The 20493-nt window shown below is 36.4% G+C and overlaps 1 protein-coding gene across 5 annotated transcripts in view; it reads right to left on the bottom strand.

Annotated features, from left to right (window-relative positions):
• Nucleotides 1–20493, bottom strand: part of HACE1 (HECT domain and ankyrin repeat containing E3 ubiquitin protein ligase 1) — a 49411-nt gene that overhangs the window by 12985 nt on the left and 15933 nt on the right. For 4 of the 5 annotated variants that reach the window (XM_010707563.4, XM_085217581.1, XM_019613080.3 and 1 more), the window contains 9 exons: nucleotides 18994–19100; nucleotides 14965–15211; nucleotides 10456–10793; nucleotides 7258–7326; nucleotides 6497–6584; nucleotides 5528–5639; nucleotides 5342–5439; nucleotides 5063–5150; nucleotides 3287–3436 (listed from right to left, as the gene is read on the bottom strand). In XM_010707563.4, coding sequence (XP_010705865.2) covers nucleotides 3287–3436; nucleotides 5063–5150; nucleotides 5342–5439; nucleotides 5528–5639; nucleotides 6497–6584; nucleotides 7258–7326; nucleotides 10456–10793; nucleotides 14965–15211; nucleotides 18994–19100 — 1297 coding nt within the window. The remainder of the gene's footprint in view (nucleotides 1–3286; nucleotides 3437–5062; nucleotides 5151–5341; nucleotides 5440–5527; nucleotides 5640–6496; nucleotides 6585–7257; nucleotides 7327–10455; nucleotides 10794–14964; nucleotides 15212–18993; nucleotides 19101–20493) is intronic. The other variant, XM_019613079.3, reaches the window with a different exon arrangement.

Genomic DNA, 20493 nt, shown 5'->3' with positions numbered 1-20493 from the left:
GTGGGAAAAGGGATTCACCATTATTAAACTACAGCAAAACTGTACTTATAACATTTTAAAAGCATTAAAGTTTCCTCTGGATGTTTTTTTTTTCCCCAGAGGAGCAAATGGCACACCTCTTGAGCAACAACAGCTTGCACAGTTTTAGATAGCTTGTGGATTTCAGTAGAAGCATCTAACAATACAGAATGTATAATGTTAAATGAGTGATCCAAAAAAAAAAAAAAAGTTTTCTATGTAACTTTTAGGAACGCAAATCTATTTTTTTTTTTTCCTGTATAGTATCTCTTCTCCCCAGAAAAAGATTTATAGCTGGAAAAAGAAAACATGAATACTTTTCTGTATTTTGAAAATTCCCTCACTCTTCAGTTTTCTTTCTCATCTTTTGTTATGAGTTCTACTACTCAGTTGAAAAAAAATGATTTATAGAAATTTCACATTTTCAAACTGAACTTCAGGTCACTCAGAAGCACTGAGACACACACTGAGGTGCCAGAAGTTTGGATTCCAGCCAAGTATGGAAACTTCTTATTTATTATCCTCTTCACAGACATGGCACTTGAGAACAAGTTTGAGCAAACACATCAAGAACAAGGTGATTGAGTTTGCACCGAAAAACTACCTATTCACTGGACAAAAAAGCAAACCTGCGTGACTTTATGAAGACAGATAATTTAGATAACTGTCAAAATAAATACCTGGAAAAGAGGAAGAGGGTATAAGTGTTAATAGCTTTAGAGAGGAAAACTAATTACTGGAAAGTATGTCTTTTGCTTCACAGTCGTCTTTGTGCATTTTTAGGGAGTCACATGAATGTTCTGTTAGTAGAGTTTTTAACATGCTATGGATTGCAGGAGCAGCACCCCAGACAATAAGACAATTCAAAGGTTAGCAGCTTGTACAAACGTGTAAATGCAAAAAAACTCTTTACAGTATTTCATTGGAAGGTCTGAATAGTGCTTGAGGCTTTGTAGGCTGGAGCTGGAAGTTTCCTTTTCCAAACAGAAAACTGTCTCTTTAGAAAAACTACAAAATAATTGGATAACAGCAAAAGAGAAAGCATCTTCTCTTCCCCTGTTTAAGCATAAGACAGTTTGAGGGGAAAAAAAGTAACAACAAAAAAATAAGAGACCTTAGTAATTTCTGACTATATTCTTGCTTTAGTTCTACTTCTGTAATAGCTGGTTACTTCTGTAATAACTGATAAACAAAAAGAAAAGTGAAGAAAAATGAAGTTTAAGAGTACAAATAAAAGTAACGTCATCCAGAAATTTAACACATTATAAACCATGTTTTAACTGTGTTGTCACCAGAGTAGGAGATCAATCCTTGCCTACCAGATATTGGTGCAGAAAGATCCCATCACAGTGTAAAAAGGTGATGAGCCCACCTGAACCTGAAAGAAACTGGCCTCACTTGTTTTCACAGGTTTCAGCTTCTACTTATGGCACTTCCACTTCATGTCTGCTGACTAAACAAAAGAGTTCCTGTGAAAGAGGTTCACACTATTCCTCAGATACAGGAGTTCTTGGCACACAACAGTGTTCTATCATTGGGAAAGGCAAGTAAAATAAAGGATTCTAGTGCGAGGTGAGAAATCAGAAAATTGCAACTGGTTTCAGGCTTCAATAGGATGTTTAATATCCATTGCTTATGGAGCCCAGGAAGCTGAAGGGAACCTCTACTATCTTTGTAACTTGGAAACTTGAATTTGGCATGAACAACAGTGTGCATAACCCATAGCTAAACTTGAAACAAAAATAAAATAAATTTTAAAAAGCCCTCAGAAGCATCTGCTAGTGTGCACCTCAGGTTCCTGAAGTGAGAGGAGATTCACAAAGCTGAGGGAAGTGGCCTTAGGAATCCGTTTTGAATAAGTCACTCTAATGCAGGAAAAACAATTACTTTGGGAAACAGAGATAATATTTTTCCATTTTACTGTGTTCAGAAAGCAACAAGAGTGACAAAAACCTGTGAACCTTTTGAACTTAAGTGTCAAACCTCTGAGGAGTTACAGGGTGTCAGCTCAACAGGATGGTAAGACCTTATTAAGAGGTACTGGTGAGATCTTACTAACAGAGGCTATGCGCTGCTGTTTAGGTTTCAAATAGAGAGATGCTTTGTTAGAAGAGATGCTGCCAACAGCTGTTTTACATACTGTGCTAATTTCTCATTTCTGGAAAAATATCCTGCAGCAAGAGTAAGAAGCAAAAGAACAGGTCTGGTAACCTGAGACAAACTTATATTTCAGAAGTGGCAGACATCTTTAAATTCAGACTACAAAAACAGGATACTATTGCAAAATAGAGGGGGTAAAGAAAGAAGAAACAAACCACCAGGTCATCCTGGCAATTTAGAAACCAGCAAACCTAGTACGTAATCACAATTCAATTCAAACTAGAAAAGAACCAAATTAATCAGTAGTCATCTCCAACAGAGGTCACAAGATCAACACCTGACTATTCTCAAAGCACGTGAGCAAACAGCATTAAAATGATTCCCATTTCTGAATACAACACATGGAGATTATCCTGTAAGTGTCATTTTCCTCCTATAGAGGAATCTCTTGATGAGAGGCTAGAGTCAGAGTCAAATTGTACCATATAAAGAAATGTCTATTTCAGAACCCTCTTATCATATGAAGGAACAATTACTATTGAAGTCTAATGGGTCATTGCCAATTTGGTGCTGCTTCAGACTGATGCCCTCCATTACTTCTTGCCCAGTACACAGTCACACAGCATAAAGCAGATCTAAGGGAGAGAAGTAAAAGTTAACCCTATTCCCATGCAAGAAGGTCATGAGAAAGATATCTGCATCATCAGAGTGCAACAGTGCTCCCCAAACTCTTTTAGGAAAAAGAAACAGTAAATCTGAAGTTAAGAGACAATCTATTCCAGATTCAGCAATCATCACACGAAGACTGCAGATAAACAAGCCGATTGTAGAAAATCAGAATGAGATCTAAACAATCCCTTGAACATCTTGCTAGGGCTTAAAGTAAGGTGCGGTTCTTGAGGAAAAGTAAAACAATAAGCTATTTTATACCTCCAAAGACAACTAAGGAATAGCACTTCAGAAGAAAAGACGTTCTGCATGATGTGGCAGTTCATACAAAAGATCAGTATGAAACAGTAATCACTGTCGTATTATGCTGTATTTTGATATACACAAAAGATTAGCAAGATTCTTTGCACTTTCAACACACACACAAAAGTAAAAAGGAAAAAATTTACTGCTTAGACAATTGTTACGAGTAATAAATAGGATTTTAATAAAACCATACCAAGAATATGCTTGTAGAATGATCTTGTGAAGTAAATGTTCACCAGCTGCCTGTGATTGAGAGCTAATCCCAGGATCTGGCCTGCAAAACGGAAGTAGTTCAAATGATCTGGGTTTACAGAAGAGTTGCTGTTTGGCTGGAAGGTTGTTCCTATAAAATAAGAACATAATAGGATTTTGTTACTTTACCTATATATCTACTTTAAGTGAAGTTCATATCTGTCAAAACACACTATTTGAAAACAAAGTTTTATTTTGCAGTTCGAGGTGGCTTTTTTTTTTTTCTGTTCATGTCAGAAAGACAGAAGAAAAATGTATTACAGTGTAATGACATCATATTACTACAATGATACTAGTTAACCACTCTCCAAGACAACACCCTGAAATAATTATCATCAACAGAAGGGTAAGCATGATCTGCTGAACTTGGTCTTCCATTTCTACCTGCACCTTTGCTCACTCTCATGGGCCATGCTTCTATAAACTTGTAAACAAGCTCACAGGAAAGACCAGAATACATTCACTTCCTTTCATCTGGATCCAGCCAGACACAGACAGCAGGCCTTCCAGTCTTGGTCTTCTTGGAAGAGACCATCTCACACAGACATCCCTGAACTTGTCCTTTTAACTTTCAGAAACTGATCTATGCTCCTGCTGTTGACTGATATCCTTGCCACTCCCTAAGACTTTTTAAGCCAGAGGGCAAAACATTTATTACTGCTGCTGATATGAAATCTTTTATTGATAAAGATTTGCTGTGTATGAAGTACCTAAAAGACAAAAATACAAGGTAGATCCTTGGAGACCAACAGATTGTTTTACCACAAAAGTGAACTGCTTGACTTCGTGGTTTTCTAAAGAGAAATGAAGGGATATCACAGAATCACAGAATGGCCAGGGTTGGAAGGAACTTCAAGGATCATGAAGCTCCAACACCCTGCCACATGCAGGGCCAACAACCATTTAATACCAGACCAGGCTGCCCAGGGCCCCATCCAATCTGGCCTTGAACACCTCCAGGGACAGGGCATCCACAACCTCTCTGGGCAGCCTGTTCCAGCACCTCACCACTCTCATAGTAAAGAATTCCCCCCCGACATCCAACCTAAATCTTCCCTCCCTCAACTTAAAACCATTTCCCCTTGTCCTGCAGTTATCTACCCTTTCAAAGAGTTGATTCCCCTCCTGTTTGTAGGCTCCCTTCAGGTACTGAAAGGCTGCAATGAGGTCACCCCGCAGCCTTCTTTTCTCCAGGCTGAACAAACACAGCTCCCTCAGCCTGTCTTCGTAGGGGAGGTGCTCCAGTCCCCTGATCATCTTTGTGGCTCTCCTCTGGACCCTCTCCAACAGCTCCCTGTCTTTCTTGTACTGGGGGCTCCAGACCTGGACACAATATCTTATCTCTACAACTTCCGTAAAGCCGCAGAAGAAAGGCAAACACTTTCTATACTGCTGTCAAAGCATTATGTTCCACTAATACCAGACAGAAATCGAATGGAAACATTAAATAGCATGAATTCATTTAAAGCAACAATCATTCTCCTTTACAAAAGAGAAAAAAAATGTAAGGAAGCTTCACATTAAAAAGAATTCACTTGTGGTTTTAAAAATACATGTTGAACAAATCACTTCTCTACACACAAATATAATTGTCAGTTTCATTTTTAATAAGTAACAATCTTACAGTCTGCAATCAATTAAGTGAATTTCAGATGATAAAAATGTTTTCATTACCCTAAAATTAGGCAACAACAACAACAAAAAAGCAGAGACATACCATCAGCTGACTGGGTAAATAAGGCATAATCTGGGTTAACTATTTCACTGGATAAGATATCAAACCACTCACGCACCACACCCTGTCCCTGCATGTCAAAAGAATAAAACATATTAGTACCTAGAGCTTTTACTACCAGTTAAGGTAGGTAACTACATATTTCTTAATAAAAGTACAAAAGTTATTTTAAATTTGGATTTCATTTTAAGCATTATTCATGAAAGACAGGATTAGTTTTTCTATATAAAGCATAAAGGAAAACCAAGCAATTTTACCCACCATGCCTTCTTCTCCATGAAATCGCACAGCAATCCCTTGCTTTAGTTTTGCACAATTTGCTTTAGAGACAACTTCACAGCTACTCCTAAAAATAGAATCTAAATATAAAGCATCAATTAATTTTAAGCATCAATTCATTTTATTTCAACGTATTTCAGAGACATCCAATTCTGTTTAAAATAATACCTCTGTGAACCAGAAGGATGTCATTTTCATTGACAGGTCTGTGCACCATGTCTGAATCTGGTTGCCCTGAATGCAGGTGTTCATAGAACCATTCACAACGATCTTTAAACGGCTACAAAACAAAAGGTAAACGACGTTAGATAGACGCATTCAACTAGATAATTCCTTCTTCACAAGCATGGTGAGGAAACATCCTTCCATCTAAACATCAGGCAGCACTTCTTTACTGTGCAGGTGATGGAGCACTGGCATAGGTTGCCCAGGGAGGTTGTGGACTTTCCTTCAAAAGCCACCTGGACATGAGTCTGGGCACCCTGCTTTGGGTGACCTTGGTTGAGCTGTGCTTTGGACAGATGGACCCAGAGGTTCTATCAAATTTCAACTGTTCTGCGATTCTGTGAAAATTGTTATGCACACTACAGATTCATTTTGAGATGTGCTGAGTTACTTAGTACTATCTTAATAAGGTAGGAAGCATTTTGGGATGAGGAAAGGGCAACAATGTCAAAATGGGCAAGCATTGCATATAAATCAGACTTTCATAATGAAGTTTGCCTGCTATTTTTTCCACTTAGTTACAGTAGCCTTCTGTAGAGTAGATTTTTGGTCTAGAATTCACATCCCACATAAAAACATTAAATGTGTTTAGGTTACACAAGACATCAGGCTTTTACTTTGCAGGAAAAAAAAAAAAAAAAAAACACACCCACCCACAAGTAATCAAACAGGGGGAAACAATGTTTCACTGAAGGAGCTCCCACTAAGTAACTACGGCAAAATCAACTAATAATGGTGTATTCATCCTCTGTTTTTTTTCTGTTTAACTTATCTTAGAGTATCTCACATTCAGAAGCACTGGAGGACATAATTCTTCTATCCTCCCCTAGTGGATTTTAAAAACAAACAAGCAAAAAAAAACAACTCTCTTATACTAATAGAAATTGTAGCAAAGCATCTCTTGGCGTTTACCTGAGCCTTTATGATGTGCATAAATCTGGACATTAGTTCAGGACACTCAAGAAGAAAATGAAAGTGATCAAAAATGATTTTGGGATTCCTGAAAGAAAAATACTTTGAGTTAGAAGTCCACTGGTCAGAGATCTAATAATAACACTTCATGACATATTAAGGCTACTTAAAGAGCCAGAGCAATTTCTCCTATAGAACAGTTCCAACAGACCCTTCTTTTTTGTAACATTTTCGTTACTGCTTGTTTCCAAATGACTTAAGCTACCTCATCCCTTATACAAATAGAAGACACACTTATGAGCTGGACAGTGCCTGAAAAACAATGAGAACAACCAAATGCACTAACATAGTGACCAGAAGTCACTACATATAACACATTTGAATAAGCTTGAAAGTTGGCATTCACCTCAGAAGAGTAGGATTGGAAAAGCAGAGGAGGTAATAACCTGCTAAAAAAAAAAACTTACTCTGTTGCTCTGCGAAAAAGATTTTCTTCACAAAATCTCACCAAATCTTACAGAAGGTTTGTTTACAAATGCAGAAGAATTCATCTAGGCCTGAGCTCTGAATAATTAACATTCATTCTCCCAAATTTGAAAGGACTAAAGCGTGTTTGAAAAGACCGAGAGCGTGCACGCTGCATATGTCAAAACAATAACTTCAAAACACAATTCCTTAAGAAGAAAAAGTATGTGAGGTTGGACCATACTGGACAAAAAATAAACAAACAAATTAGGAACTGCACATTCCTCGAAGCTTACCGGTTAACAAAACACTTAAGGACATCATCGTGTTTACAAACAAATTCTATAAAACGAGGTGACGTCATCCTGTTCAAAGAAAACCATAAGATATTAATGAAATTATTTAAGGAAACAGAAAAGAATTTGAATTACGCATGTTATTGCATTCTATTTTCTAATACGTTACACAAATAAACTACTCAATCATTGAACAAAACACTCAGCAGCATTAAAGAATATGAAGACGCACATTTCTCTGTTGAATTCTCCCAACTTTCAGTGCAACTGAAACACATGTACAGACAGACTATTATTACATACACCATAAATGCACATTGTTCCATATGCCTGTTCATTAGCTACAAGCCCCAGAACACACCTTGTAAATTGTACTAAGTGAGGAAAAGAGTTATGAAGAAATAATACTACAAACAGTGAACTCATTAATTACAGGGGGGAAAAGTGAAACTTAATAGCTTCTTAAAGAGATCAAATTACTTGCCATGCAAGTAATCTTCTACATTAGCATGGAATTTTATTTTTTCTCCTGCATATGTTCAGAGAACGTGGGAGGAATTTACATGGGATTTATGTGGGTGCAAACTTGTTTACGTTTGTGTGGTGCGTTTCTCAAGAAGAGAGAAATACTTATTGAGTCCTTTAGTTTCTACAAAAGCAATATTTGCAATTGAGGATAAAATTATCTTAACACAGGCAGTATCTGAGAAAGGTGCTGAAAAATAGTGCTTTCAAAAAGTCCAGGACAATAATCCTAAAAGATCTCTGGAAAATTACCACAACTCCGAGTTATTAAGAAAATTAACTACCACAAACAAGTCGAAAATTACAGATTTCCAGCAATAAAAGTCTGAATGTAACAATGCCCCCAACATCTATTTTACATAAAAATGAGCAGCTCTTTTATCTAAACTGAGCTATTTTCCTTCCCTCTCTTGTTCACTAAAATTTCACCATATTCTTTCCCTTGTCCTTACAGAATTTAAACTAGTGAACAAAGTCTTCAATGCTGAGTATGAACATTTTAAAAACACTATTTGGGGCCTGAGATATGGTCTGAGACTATTGAACAACTATAAGACAGCCTTCTCTTCACAGATTCTATGGCAATTCACACATTTAGATGTAACTTACAAAAACTCCCTAAACTCTTCAGTATTGATGCTGAAAACTTGTTACATTGCATTTCAGTACTTTGACAAAGAACAGCTAGATTCAATAAGAGCATTCACAGAAGAAAAGTAATCATGACGAGCAAATGAAAATAACCTTAATGCTTCATATGTTTTCAGAGCTCAAGTGCTAACCCTCTGTTTCCACTCAGTAATTCATTACTAGACAATTTTCCATTAAAGCATGAAATGCCATCTTTTATTGTATGAACATTTAAAACAATGGAAAACTATGAGCTCTGTTTACTCTCCTTCATTAAACATAAAAGACACTCAAATCTAAAATTAGACCCATTTAAAATTATTTTCTGTCTGAAAGAGTCATTTGTTGGAATCAGCAAGCAAAATAGACATACCATTTATTCCCATTGCCATGAAAATTTTAGTGAAGTAGAATAAATATCACATTTTTACATTTATCTACATAGGTTTGAGAAATTCTAAAAAAAAAAATAAAAAAATAAAAAAAAAATTCAGGCATGAACTGCCTTATTTTTCTGTATCCCAAGTTCTTCAAGTTACCAATAAATCACTGAAACAGTTCTGATTCTCCTAGCTTCTACGGCAGCTCTCAATTCTAACAGTATCCACAAGGTTTTTCCCGAATCCCAGCATAAAACGTGTGGAAGAACAGAACCACTGGGCAAGGTCCGCAGGCAACTCAGCAGGATACAGACAGCCTCAAATTCAGTATTGCTATAGACATAAATCAAAGGGGGAAAAGGTGCACTTATTCATTTCTAAAATTATTTCTACTCTGCAGTCATAAATAGATTTTTTTTACCACTGCATCTTAGCAAGTTTTAATGGAGATTTCAAAGGGAATGGCTTATAAGCAGTTTCTTATTCAGAGCGAAGTAAAAGTAAAAGCTAAAGTACAAAGCATTTGTTGAAAGTGTTGATCCTCAGAGCATCTTCCAGAATGCCCAGAGAGGAGACACCAGACAAAACATACTGGCTGACTTGGAAGTTTTTGATCCACTATGTTTGCAGAGAAAGGAAAATCCTTCCAGTAGCAGGAAATAATCAGGAATTATTACAGAATCACAGGGGCTGGAAAGGACCTCCAGAGATCATTGAGTCCAGCTCCCCTGCAAAGCAGCCCCCCTACAGCAAGCTGCACAGGTAGGCATCCAGGCAGGTCTCAAATATCTCCAGAGTAGGAGAATCCACAACCTCCCTAGGCAGCCTGTTCCAGTGCTCTGACACCCTTTCTGTGAAGAAGTTCCCTCACATATTGGTGCAGAACTTCCTATGCTCCAGTTTACGGTCATTAAATCATGCAGAGGGAACCTCACTTCAAGATTTCTCAGGGACCTGGATCAAATCTCCATACTTTCCTAACTCTCCACTCAGAAGGGTCAAAGGATTTTTTCTTTGCAAGTTCACTTGACAGATATAAGCAAGCCTGGACAGACTAAGACCTCGGCTACAGAGAACACACTTTGTTTTAAACCAGACACTGATGGTATCTAATTTACATAAGTTAGGTCATGTCTGTTCCACACAAAATAATACTTGCTAACCTGGGGCAGAATTCCAAGTGTTATTTTGAGATAAAAAGCTTCTTTTAAAAACTTCTGCAATACAGCCAAATGAGTCTTGCCCCAGCTGTCATTTTCATACACAATCTGCATTTCTTCTGAGATCAATTATAGTTGTTGTGGGATAATCACCTTAAACTTAGAGATATTTTCACACTAAGAACCAACAGCAGAAACAGCTAAATTTCAAGAGATCAAAACTACATTTCCTGCATGTATCCCACATGATTAAAAAAAGACAGTCAATATGAAACCTGCTCTGATACAGTTACCAACAGCATTAAGTAAAATTTGCTATGCCATTTTACTTTCATTAAAGCAGGAGAAAAAAAAAGAAATCAAATAATTGAACTAATGAAAGCATCAGGAAGTATGCCCTTGACTGCCATTAATATCATCTGGTCAGCACCAACACTCTTCCAAGAAAACATATACGATTTTAAAAATGTAATAGCTTAGTTAACGAACAGTATCCTCCTTACCCCTGAGGCATCTGACAGGAGCAGCACATATAAAATGCTTGAATGACAGCACTTAGCCTGTTTGCTGTCATGGAGATAACATCCTGGCCATCAGCACAAGCTTCCTGCTTCCCTGCAACTTCATATGTTTTTGAGTTCCCTGTGTCAGTGGATAGTTCTTTTCTGCTCTCTGTTCCTGCAGCAGCAAAGGAAGGCGTAGGAGTAGCATCCTGGTGATCTGGTCCTTTTTGCTTCAGCAAAATAGAAGTAATGTTGGCAGAGTCCCTTTTGTTTTTCATCAGCTCTGTGGCTATAAGAACTAGCCATTCGTCTAATGAGTGCCAGAGTAGTTCCAGTGGCTGCAATAAAATACGTAAAAAAACGACAAAAAAAAAAAAAAAAAGAACATGTTCACATTAGATAATATGATCATCACATCATTAATATTAAGACAAAGAAACATCATTCACATTTAAAAGTTCTAAATAATACTTCAGAAGTCATGTTAGACATAAGGCTAAAATATTCCTAAAAATTCTCTGCTTGTAACCACAAGCACAGAGAGAAAATTTCATATTGAATGGGAACAATCAAGGAGGAGACAGAAACAAAGGTAAAATAATTTAAAGAAGGGTCAAACACTGAACTGTTTAACATAGTTTGGCTTCACTGTTCTTACACAGCATAGCTCTGCCCAACAGCTGCACTTTGTCAAAGACATTAAAGCACATCTCTAGTTTTAAGACTAAAAGCTTATTAGTGCTTTCTTAAGGTCCTGGTCAAAAAAGCTCCCCACAGGTGGATAGAGCAAGCCCTAAACAGAGCCAAAGATTCAGATTGATACATGCATCTAGTAAATTGTGCTTTATCACAGCATGAGATCATACAGCTCATTTTGATAGTATTCAAGATGTCTCAGATTGGGGGACACTAATACCTTTCTGAAATAAAAATAATGTTAGTAGGATGTCACAGCAATTTGTAAAGCTATGCATTTCATTTGAACAAAGTCACTCTTTGCTCACTACGAATATAATGAAAACCTGGCACAATTGCATTGTTACACATTTGCACTCAGGTGCAGGCCTACAGCAGAGAATGGGAAGAGCTGAGACACTTGTGGCTTCCTCACAGGCATTTCAAAAACATCAGGCCCAACTGTGCCACTCCTTAATGCTGCTTAAGTGGACACTTCACAAGTATACGTTCTATGAGTATAGGGAGGTATTTCTGACTGAAGCTATCCATATTGTTCAAAAATCAAAGGTGAACACATTCCCTTTTCCATATATTACTGCTGAATCAACGTTTTTAACCAATTTAGGAATTTAAGGACTTAGCAGGTACTGAAAAGTACATTCTCAACATCTAACCCTACCTTTAAATATTAAGGGCTATTTGCAGCAGAGAGTATCAGGAGCCTAGATTACTTGGAGCACTGTCACTATACCTAATAACCATATACTCTCAGAACAAATTAATTCCCACATGAAAGCTGTGTATTAAAAACTCTTGTTGAAGTTTACTGTTAAAAAAAACTCCAACGATTCCATTTTCTCCAATAAGATATTTAAGGAAAGAAAGCCAGTCTGCTCTCCATGTCTGGTACTGGTATTGTTCTACATACCATATGAAACTAACTTCTTGCCCCCCTAGCAACCACAATTCTCTCTAGATGGCCTGTGGTGAATTACATAAAAGGAACCTCAGTAAAGCAGAGATGGCCCAGTGGTTTTCTTATTCTTGCCAAGAAATAACATTCCTCAGCAGCCTCAGATCAAGATATATTCACCTTTTCAATTTCACTTAGATTATAATGATTATAAGATTATAAAAAATAGATTATACAAAAATTCCAAAATTCATAATACAGGTGGCAAAATTACTAATAATTTCTGACATGCTTCAAAGTACGTTCAAACAGTACACTAATATAAGAAAACTGTAACATAGTGTTGAAAAAAAGAAAAAAGTTTTTCTTAATTTCTTATACTAGATAAAGCATGTTTTTGCATCAGCTTTTTAAAAGCCATCATGCACAGACCTACTTGAACATAAAGGGAATGTGTTCAGAAGAAAGGAAAAAAAGAAATCAGCAACACCCGAAATTGTTCCTCCATCTATTTTACAAGGGTACCATAAGACAGAACTCCTGCCACTGCTACCACAACAACATCCTCCAAATGAAAGTTTCCCAATCCATTCTCAGATTGAGACAGTGCTGGACAAATAACTAGCATCCTATACAGTAAAATAAGAAAATATCTATAGGTCTTTACTTGTTCAAATGAACAGCATTTGAACAAAGTGCTGGTGATGCTAGTACCAATCAAGATAGACAACTCCCAGGTCTCTTCAAGTACCACTACAACAACTAACAGTGTAATAATATAGAGATATAACAAAGAGCTTTCCCCTCTCCTGAAAAGGAGTAAAAAGTGCCCAACATCACATTTTTAAAGAAAGAAAAAAAAAAAAAAAAAAAGAAAAAAGGGAATGCAATAATAGAAGACAAAGGGAAGTCAATCAACTGACTTAGAATTATCTTATCTTGTAGTAACTATCCAGTTATTGCACAATCCAGTTATTGCACAACCAGAAAAGTCTAATCCAACTGCAACTCAGATTAAAATTGCACTGCCAGACCAGCATACTCCGTTCCTAAACCAGAACAAACTCTCATCAATTATTTTACGTTTTTTACTCTAAAATTTAATATCATAGAGAAAGAAAGCACTGGCCCTAAGGAAGGGCTGCCCAAGTTTTAAAACTTCTAAAATAAATAAAAAAGTTACAATGATAAATTTTAAATCCTCACGAATGCTTTTCTTTGTTTGTTCATGCAACAATAGTATATATTATTCTCTTTCATTAAAATAACATTAAAATTGTTTTTACAGAACTCAGAATTACTGGTATTTTCTGGGACAGCTGTGCCAGTTGTGTAGTATTTGTCTACTGCACAAAATTAATCTACAAATCAAATGGAGAAACAATTCCTCCAGCACATAAATTGGTATGGCCACACAGGTAAGTAACTTTGCTGAAATACAGCTTCCTTCACAAATCGTGGTATTTTAATTTTATTTTTACTTTTTTTAATAATGAGTTTTGAAATGATCTCCAGTTGAAGAGAAAGTTCTTTCTATTGTAGTCTATAAACCAGAACAAAATGTAAAGTTAAGCTACTCCCAAGAAAAAAAAAGAAGAAAGGTAACATTATCTGTCCAACCTCCTCACCACAAGTATTTCTGTATTAACTGTGTTCAGCACCATCTGCTTGTTGTTTGATCTGGTACATTTAAACAAGTTTTCACTGAAAGTGTTAAAAAATGGTGCCTTTAATAAAATTATTCTTGTGATTTGGGTAATCCTTTGATTTTTGAAAAGGAATGAACATGTGGTCAAATTCACAAAGTGCCAATTTAGTTCAACATGTTTTAATGAATAACCCTAAAGGACAAATATTACACTGCATACAGGATGATGCATCACATTTTGCACAAATATTTTTCACACTCAAGCTCTAGTCTAATATTAACAATACAAATAAATTTGTTATTAAAACTATTTTCCTATTAAAAAAGTAACGTTTGTTTTCCAAATATTCTAATGTTTTTCTTCTGAGGAAAGAAACTTAATAAAAAATTAAGCTAAATAACTAAACATAGCTGTAGTGTCATCTTTCATGAACTTATTAACATAACTGTTTAAAATTCACTAGAAATAATCTGATAAACATATCAGATCACAAAAAAAAGCAGTCATTTCAAAATACCCTATTTTTAGAACACCTGATAGAAAGGTGAAGGTTAAGGAATATTCTCATCATTTAATCATTGGCTTCCAAATTTGGTGACATGAATTCTGCCATCAAGAGGATGGAAGGAGAAATTAAAACAGAAAAGAAAAAAAAGACTATCTTTAGGTGCTTATCAGTTATACTCCCAATGCACTCGCATGCAGGAAACTGAGACTCCTTTACAGAAAGTAAAGATACAATTTTTGACAGGATTCCTCACAAACAAGTGTTTAAAAAAGTTCAGAAATTAAACACCTAAATGGCCAGAGCCTAAAGCACATTTTTGAAAGCAGCTATAAATCAAGAACCTTTCAAGGGAAGTAGTAAGCTATACATTTTAAAGCATATAGTAACAACATTCGAGAATAACTTGGGGGGGGGGGGAAATCATGATCAGAATGAAAACAATAAACTGATTAGAAATTAAGAACTCCTAATTTTGAAGCAACATTAATACAATCTCTTCTACATTGCTTAATATTACCACATTTTGAGATCACTACATTCTTAAATAAAATGTTTATAATAAAACCAAAGTTTAGCAAGACCAGTTAAGAACTAAATTTTTAACATCTAATAAATAAAACATCAAAATCAAACAAGAAATAAACATAAATAATAAGGTGAAATGTGCATCAATGTTTAAATGAATTCAGTGAAAAAAAAAACAACAAAAGGAAAGAGTCAGGATTAACTTAAGAAGGGATAGGGACATCAACCAAACTTACTTCCTGTTCATGAGATGTCTGATTAATGAATGCATGCTTTGTGAAATTCATCTCTTTAACGTCTATCTTCCTAACAACATCATATACTTTTCTGACCTTGAACACCTGACTTCTTGGAGTTTTATTTCCATTGTAGCCCATGTCATTTCCATTACTGGGAGAGGATGGGCCAATGCGAAAGACATGGCAAAATATCCTCACAATCCTTAAGAGACTCTTCATTTGAGCTTCATAATTACTTGACAAGCTGAGGGAAAAAATGGAATATGTAAGTTTCTTTTCCTAGATCAAAAGAAACAAAGTAGTATATTAAGGAGTAAGCAATCTAGTGGTAAGGTCTGACACACGCTGAAGAAAAAAGTCCTTGTCTTTAAACCCTAATATATTTGAACTTTTATTTCCTGCACAGGTCATGGGTAAGAAATCCAGCTAATTACAGTAAAGATCTCAATGTATGAAACAAATTGGGTTAACTAGTTGAAAACATTTTTCATTCCAGAAGAGAATCACATATAATGATAAAGCTGTAATAATCAGATTTACCACCACAGGTCATCCATAACCTAAATCCTGTCCTAAATGTGAATTAATTATCTTAATCAGCTGAGGGGTCAGGATGATAAGTGTCACTGTTTTTTACAGGGAAAACAAGTGACCTAGAAGATACAACATAACAGCATTGGGTTTTTACTTATTTATTTAATATATATAAGTTTTATGCCTTATTAACTGCCCAACACTGAAATCAAGAAGAACTCCTTCAGTACAAACACAGTGTGAATTAGAGACACTCATGAGTTTGTGCACAAGTGGAATGCTCTTATTCAAACTTAACTTTTGTTTTAAATTCCAAGAGATAAGAATTTGTCAATCCTGAACACACACACACAAAACTGCAAGAAATTAAAATTTCTTTTACTGAAACCTACACAGTTCTGAGAGCAGCCCTTTGGAAAAGGATTTGGTGGTGCTAGTGGATGAAAAGCTTGACATGAGCCAGCAATGTGTGCTTGCAGCCTAGAAAGCCAGTTGTACCCTGGGCTTCATCAAAAGAGAGGTAGTCAGCAGAACAAGGGAGGCGATTGTCCACCCTGCTCTGACCTTGTGAGACCCACCTGAAGTACTGAATCCAGGCCTGGGGCCCCAAAATCAGCTGGGCATGGACTTTTAGCCCTACTCTGGACTCACTCTAACAAAGATGCTCAGAGGGAAAAGCCCCTCTCATAAGAAGAAGGGTGATGTTCAGCCTGGAGAAGAGAAGGCTCCTCATTACAGCCTTCCAGTACTTAAAAGGGACCTACTGGAAAGATAGGGAGGGACTCCTTATTGGGGAGTGTACCAACTGAGCAAGGGGTAATACTTTAAACTAAAAGAAGGGAGACTTAAGTTAGATATTTGGAAGAAACTCTCCTCAGAGGGTGGTGAGGCATTGCAACAGGGTGCCCAGAGAAGTTGTGGATGTTCCACCCCTGTAAGTTTTCAGAGCCAGGTTGGATGGGCCATACGCAACTTGATCCAGTGAGAAATGTCCCTGCCCACAACAGGGGGTTGGAATTAGATACTCTTAAAGGTCCCTTCCAACCCAAACCATTCTATGATACATATGCATATTTATAAGAAGGTATATATTCAGTTTTATCCTTGAAGTACTTGCTTTCTAACTATAAGATCAATATGAGCCAGAACACTGACACCCTTAGAGGATGCATATCTCCGATGCAATTACTAATCTGCTATTTCACAGTCAGTTCCAATCTGCCTAAACTTAAGCAACTAATTATACTTCTGAATAAAACTCTTTCCTCAGTGCTCTGCAGGGAAATTTTTTTAAAGCAACGCAAACTTTAGAAGTGAAAAAATCCCACTGAAACAAGCACAATAGAATTAGACATACAACGTAGCACTCAAGTTTAAACAGCATTAAAAATTTCTAACGTTAGTTACACATAATATTGTTGGAACAGTGCTTAGGGCAACTGTAGCATCACAGTACTTTCACCATGACTTTGCTTCTTCCCACAGTATGAGTAAAAAAAAAAAAAAGACATTGTTTACAGCATAACATTTTAATGACTACCAGTTAGGTGTTAATAAGAAAAAAAATACACCCCCACGCCTACTTAAGGGAAGTACTACACAAATACTACAGAAAGCACAACTTTCCTGACATGATTTTGATTTAAGCTTTCAATAAATCAATTATCTTTCAATAAAGATAAGAAAGAAATACAATGGTAAACATAGCAAGAACGAGAAAGTTTAATTTTCAACTTGGTAACATAAATTTCCTGACTAGTTGGCCTTATTTGGACTGTTAACAGAAGTTCTGGTCACAGCTAAAAATCAGTATTTAGAAAATCTTTACTTACAGACCAAAAGAACTGATGAATACAATAAGCTAATTCAAGAAGTAGGGCAAAAATAAACATGTGAATTCAGGTTTACCATCAGCAGTGGTGCTTTCTTGGTGAAAATTTCAGTTTAAATCTCTCAGTCTCTAGAAGGAGGTCTCATTTAAACAGAAAAATCTTTAAGTGCTTTCAAAAGTTTACTAATGCTTTTACTAGCATATTTGTAAACATTTTGCTAAGCTCAATCTACACCAGCAAGACCAAATCATTCCAGTTATTTATTGGAAAGAGGAAATGGGCAATGGAGGGAAAGCTATTTTAACAAGATTACTGTGGGTTTTTAAGGCAGAAGTCCATATCCACGGTCACTCCAGGCTACCTGCTAGAAGCATTACAAAAATTTACTTTAGATTATTCCAGACTAAACAAAGAATAAACCCAACAGCAATGGTCTGTAGGTTACTGCCCAGGAAACTAATACTCCAATGTTACTGGCTCAGACACACAAGTTTAAATACATGGATTGCATTTTCCATACAATTTGCTAGAGGGAAGAGAGAGAAGAGAGGCCCTAGCTCAGAGGGCTATATGCACCAAGTAGTACCTTCAGCTTCATTATGTTAATGTTGAGCAACTGAGAAACACTTAATTGAAGCACAAATTGAATGCAGTTTTTGAAATTTATATCTTGTAATAGAAAAATAATTCCATATTGCTTGTGACGATATACCAAAAAGAAGTGGGTCAGTAAGAGCCTGCAGGACACTGTCAGTGCAGGCAAATCCAGAAATGCCAGCCCATGCAACAGAATGCTTCTAATTTGTTTTCAGCCTGAGCTAGACAATTCACGTTCAGCAACTACAGAAGCACACAGCACCTCATATTCTGTGACATGTACAAGCTGTTCCTACAGTCTGTTTCTACAGCCACACTGAGAAAATGTTGCTCAATATAATGGAGCAATAACAGTAATAAATCAAATAGAAATGCAAAATCGTCAGTTTAATTTACATTAAACACATTTGAAGTTCCAACACATTACAGATGAGGTGTTTTGCACAAACTGCCTTTAACAGATGCCACAAAAATTAGTAAAGCATACTAGGAAAACACACTTGCCTATTTTACATGCTTCTTCAACTAACTGCTACTTGCATTGCTGAGATAGCACACTGTTGATGCTAGTTTTGCTTTGGTGCAGTACAAGTGCTTTCATACATATATTAGTAACCATGGAAGACAACCAGAGCCAGCAGGCATGATTCAAGTGCCTGAAAAAAACAAAATTCTTCTCAGGCATACCAGGAAAGCATGCAGAAAGTAAAGAAAAGTTGTGAGGAAAAAAGAACAGGGGCTGGGAAGTAATAATGACGGCTGACTAAAAAGTTTCCCTTTCTAATGCTGACATAGCCATGTTAAACTTATTTTTTAAAAAAAATTTCACTTCTCTGCAACTCAATCTTCCTGGTCCTAACAGTATACAAGGAAGATAACACCTTTCTCTAATGACATCCTTGTGAAGACGGTGATCTAAGCAAGCCCTGTTATACAGAATTAGATATGAGCTCCATTTACTCCAGCATGTGCCCAACATCACATGGTTTAGATTATCAAATCTATTAAGTGGCAAGAACTACCTGGTAGCTTATCAACCAATTCATAATCCTCTCAAACTTACCTAAGAAGTTTGTGACCATTAGTCGTAGCAACTTCAGCAAGACTTGTCAGGATTTTAAGATACTGGCTTTCACTCTGCTGAGACAAATGTTCCAGAACTTGCCGCAACTGGGTTCATTAAAACAAAAGAGATTATATAGAGTGTCAGACCAAAGTTTAATTTAGAATATTATTACACAGTCTAGCTCTAATTCCTAGAAACATTAATGTACATGCCTCTGTTGTTGAACAATTAATCTAACCTTAGTTAACATTTATTAACTCCTCTGTTGTACACGTCTCTCTATCATAGGCATTTTCTCACAGAGAAACTAACCCTCCAGTGACACTATTCATCATGCACTCCTACAATCTTCTCATTTACTTCACTTCTGTCACCCCCACTTTCAGAAAGTTCAGTAATCCTTCTCACAGAACTGCAGAAAGGCAAAAAGAAAAGGAATTTCACAAAAGCAATCTAGCCCAACACTCTGATCCCATAAGAGCTACTTACTGAACCTATGATCCAAAATAGTTTGTCTAATTTGCCTGGTTCATTTTTAAACACTTACATGTCTGAAGGCAGCTTCATCAAGTTTTTTTCTAATCTCCACTAACCTTAACTATGTGAAAGCTTTTCTCAGTGCTAAGTTAAATCACTAGCTACAAATGTCTAAGGCAAAATATTTCTTACTGTAAAAAATCACTGAGCAGCCTTCTACAAATTTAAGACAGTTAGCAAGCCTCTTCCTACCCCAAACTTTTTTACGCTACATAACTGTAACTCTTTCAATCTTTTTATAGCAGTCATTTCTTGTGTTTATTATTTTCTTTAAATTCTTAGGAGTCTTCATCTTTCTCTGAACAGTTTCCAAAGCTGGATGCAATATTTCAGCAAAAGAGAACTTGTGCAGCAGGACTGCTATGCGTGTCTTAAAGGAAACAGAAGTTCCTTCCTTCTTCCTTACTCTCACAAACTGAAAAACATGATGCCAATGTGTCAGCACAACTTGTAGCCTACAACAAACGTCAGATCCTTTTCTACAGAGCTGCTCCACAGGCAGCAGCTTCCCATAATCTATTTTAACACTGATTGTTCCTGTGTAAGCACAGGAGCACTGTACTTGTTCCTAGTGAAATCCATTCTGTCACCCTGCAGCTTATCAATATTTTTTCCAGTTTGTGAAGAATGTTTAAAAATGAGTCTTGACTTTTAACTCTTAACGTCATCACACATAATACAAACTGGTCATTATCCAAGTCTCTGTGCAGAACAGTTTGAACTTGGTTGTAGAAAACTATACCTAAGGTTTCATTTGCTTTATTTTTGTTTACAAGAAATATAACTATACAGTGAATCATCTAATATATTTTGCATGGACTTCCATTCAGATCCGACTTCGCACACATTGCCATGATTGCTCAGATGAAACACCCATTTTCCTTGCTTATTGTCTTTGCTTCTGCAATACATGATAGTGTGCTTTGTCATTTACCTTTCGGTGAAAAGTCATTTTTGTTC

This window comes from Meleagris gallopavo, chromosome 2 (assembly GCF_905368555.1).
Source record: "Meleagris gallopavo chromosome 2, MGAL_WU_HG_1.1, whole genome shotgun sequence".
NCBI classification, from domain to species: Eukaryota; Metazoa; Chordata; class Aves; order Galliformes; family Phasianidae; genus Meleagris; species Meleagris gallopavo.
The sequence above is the reverse complement of the archived record's forward strand: the minus strand, read 5'-3'. Positions and strand labels throughout refer to the sequence as shown.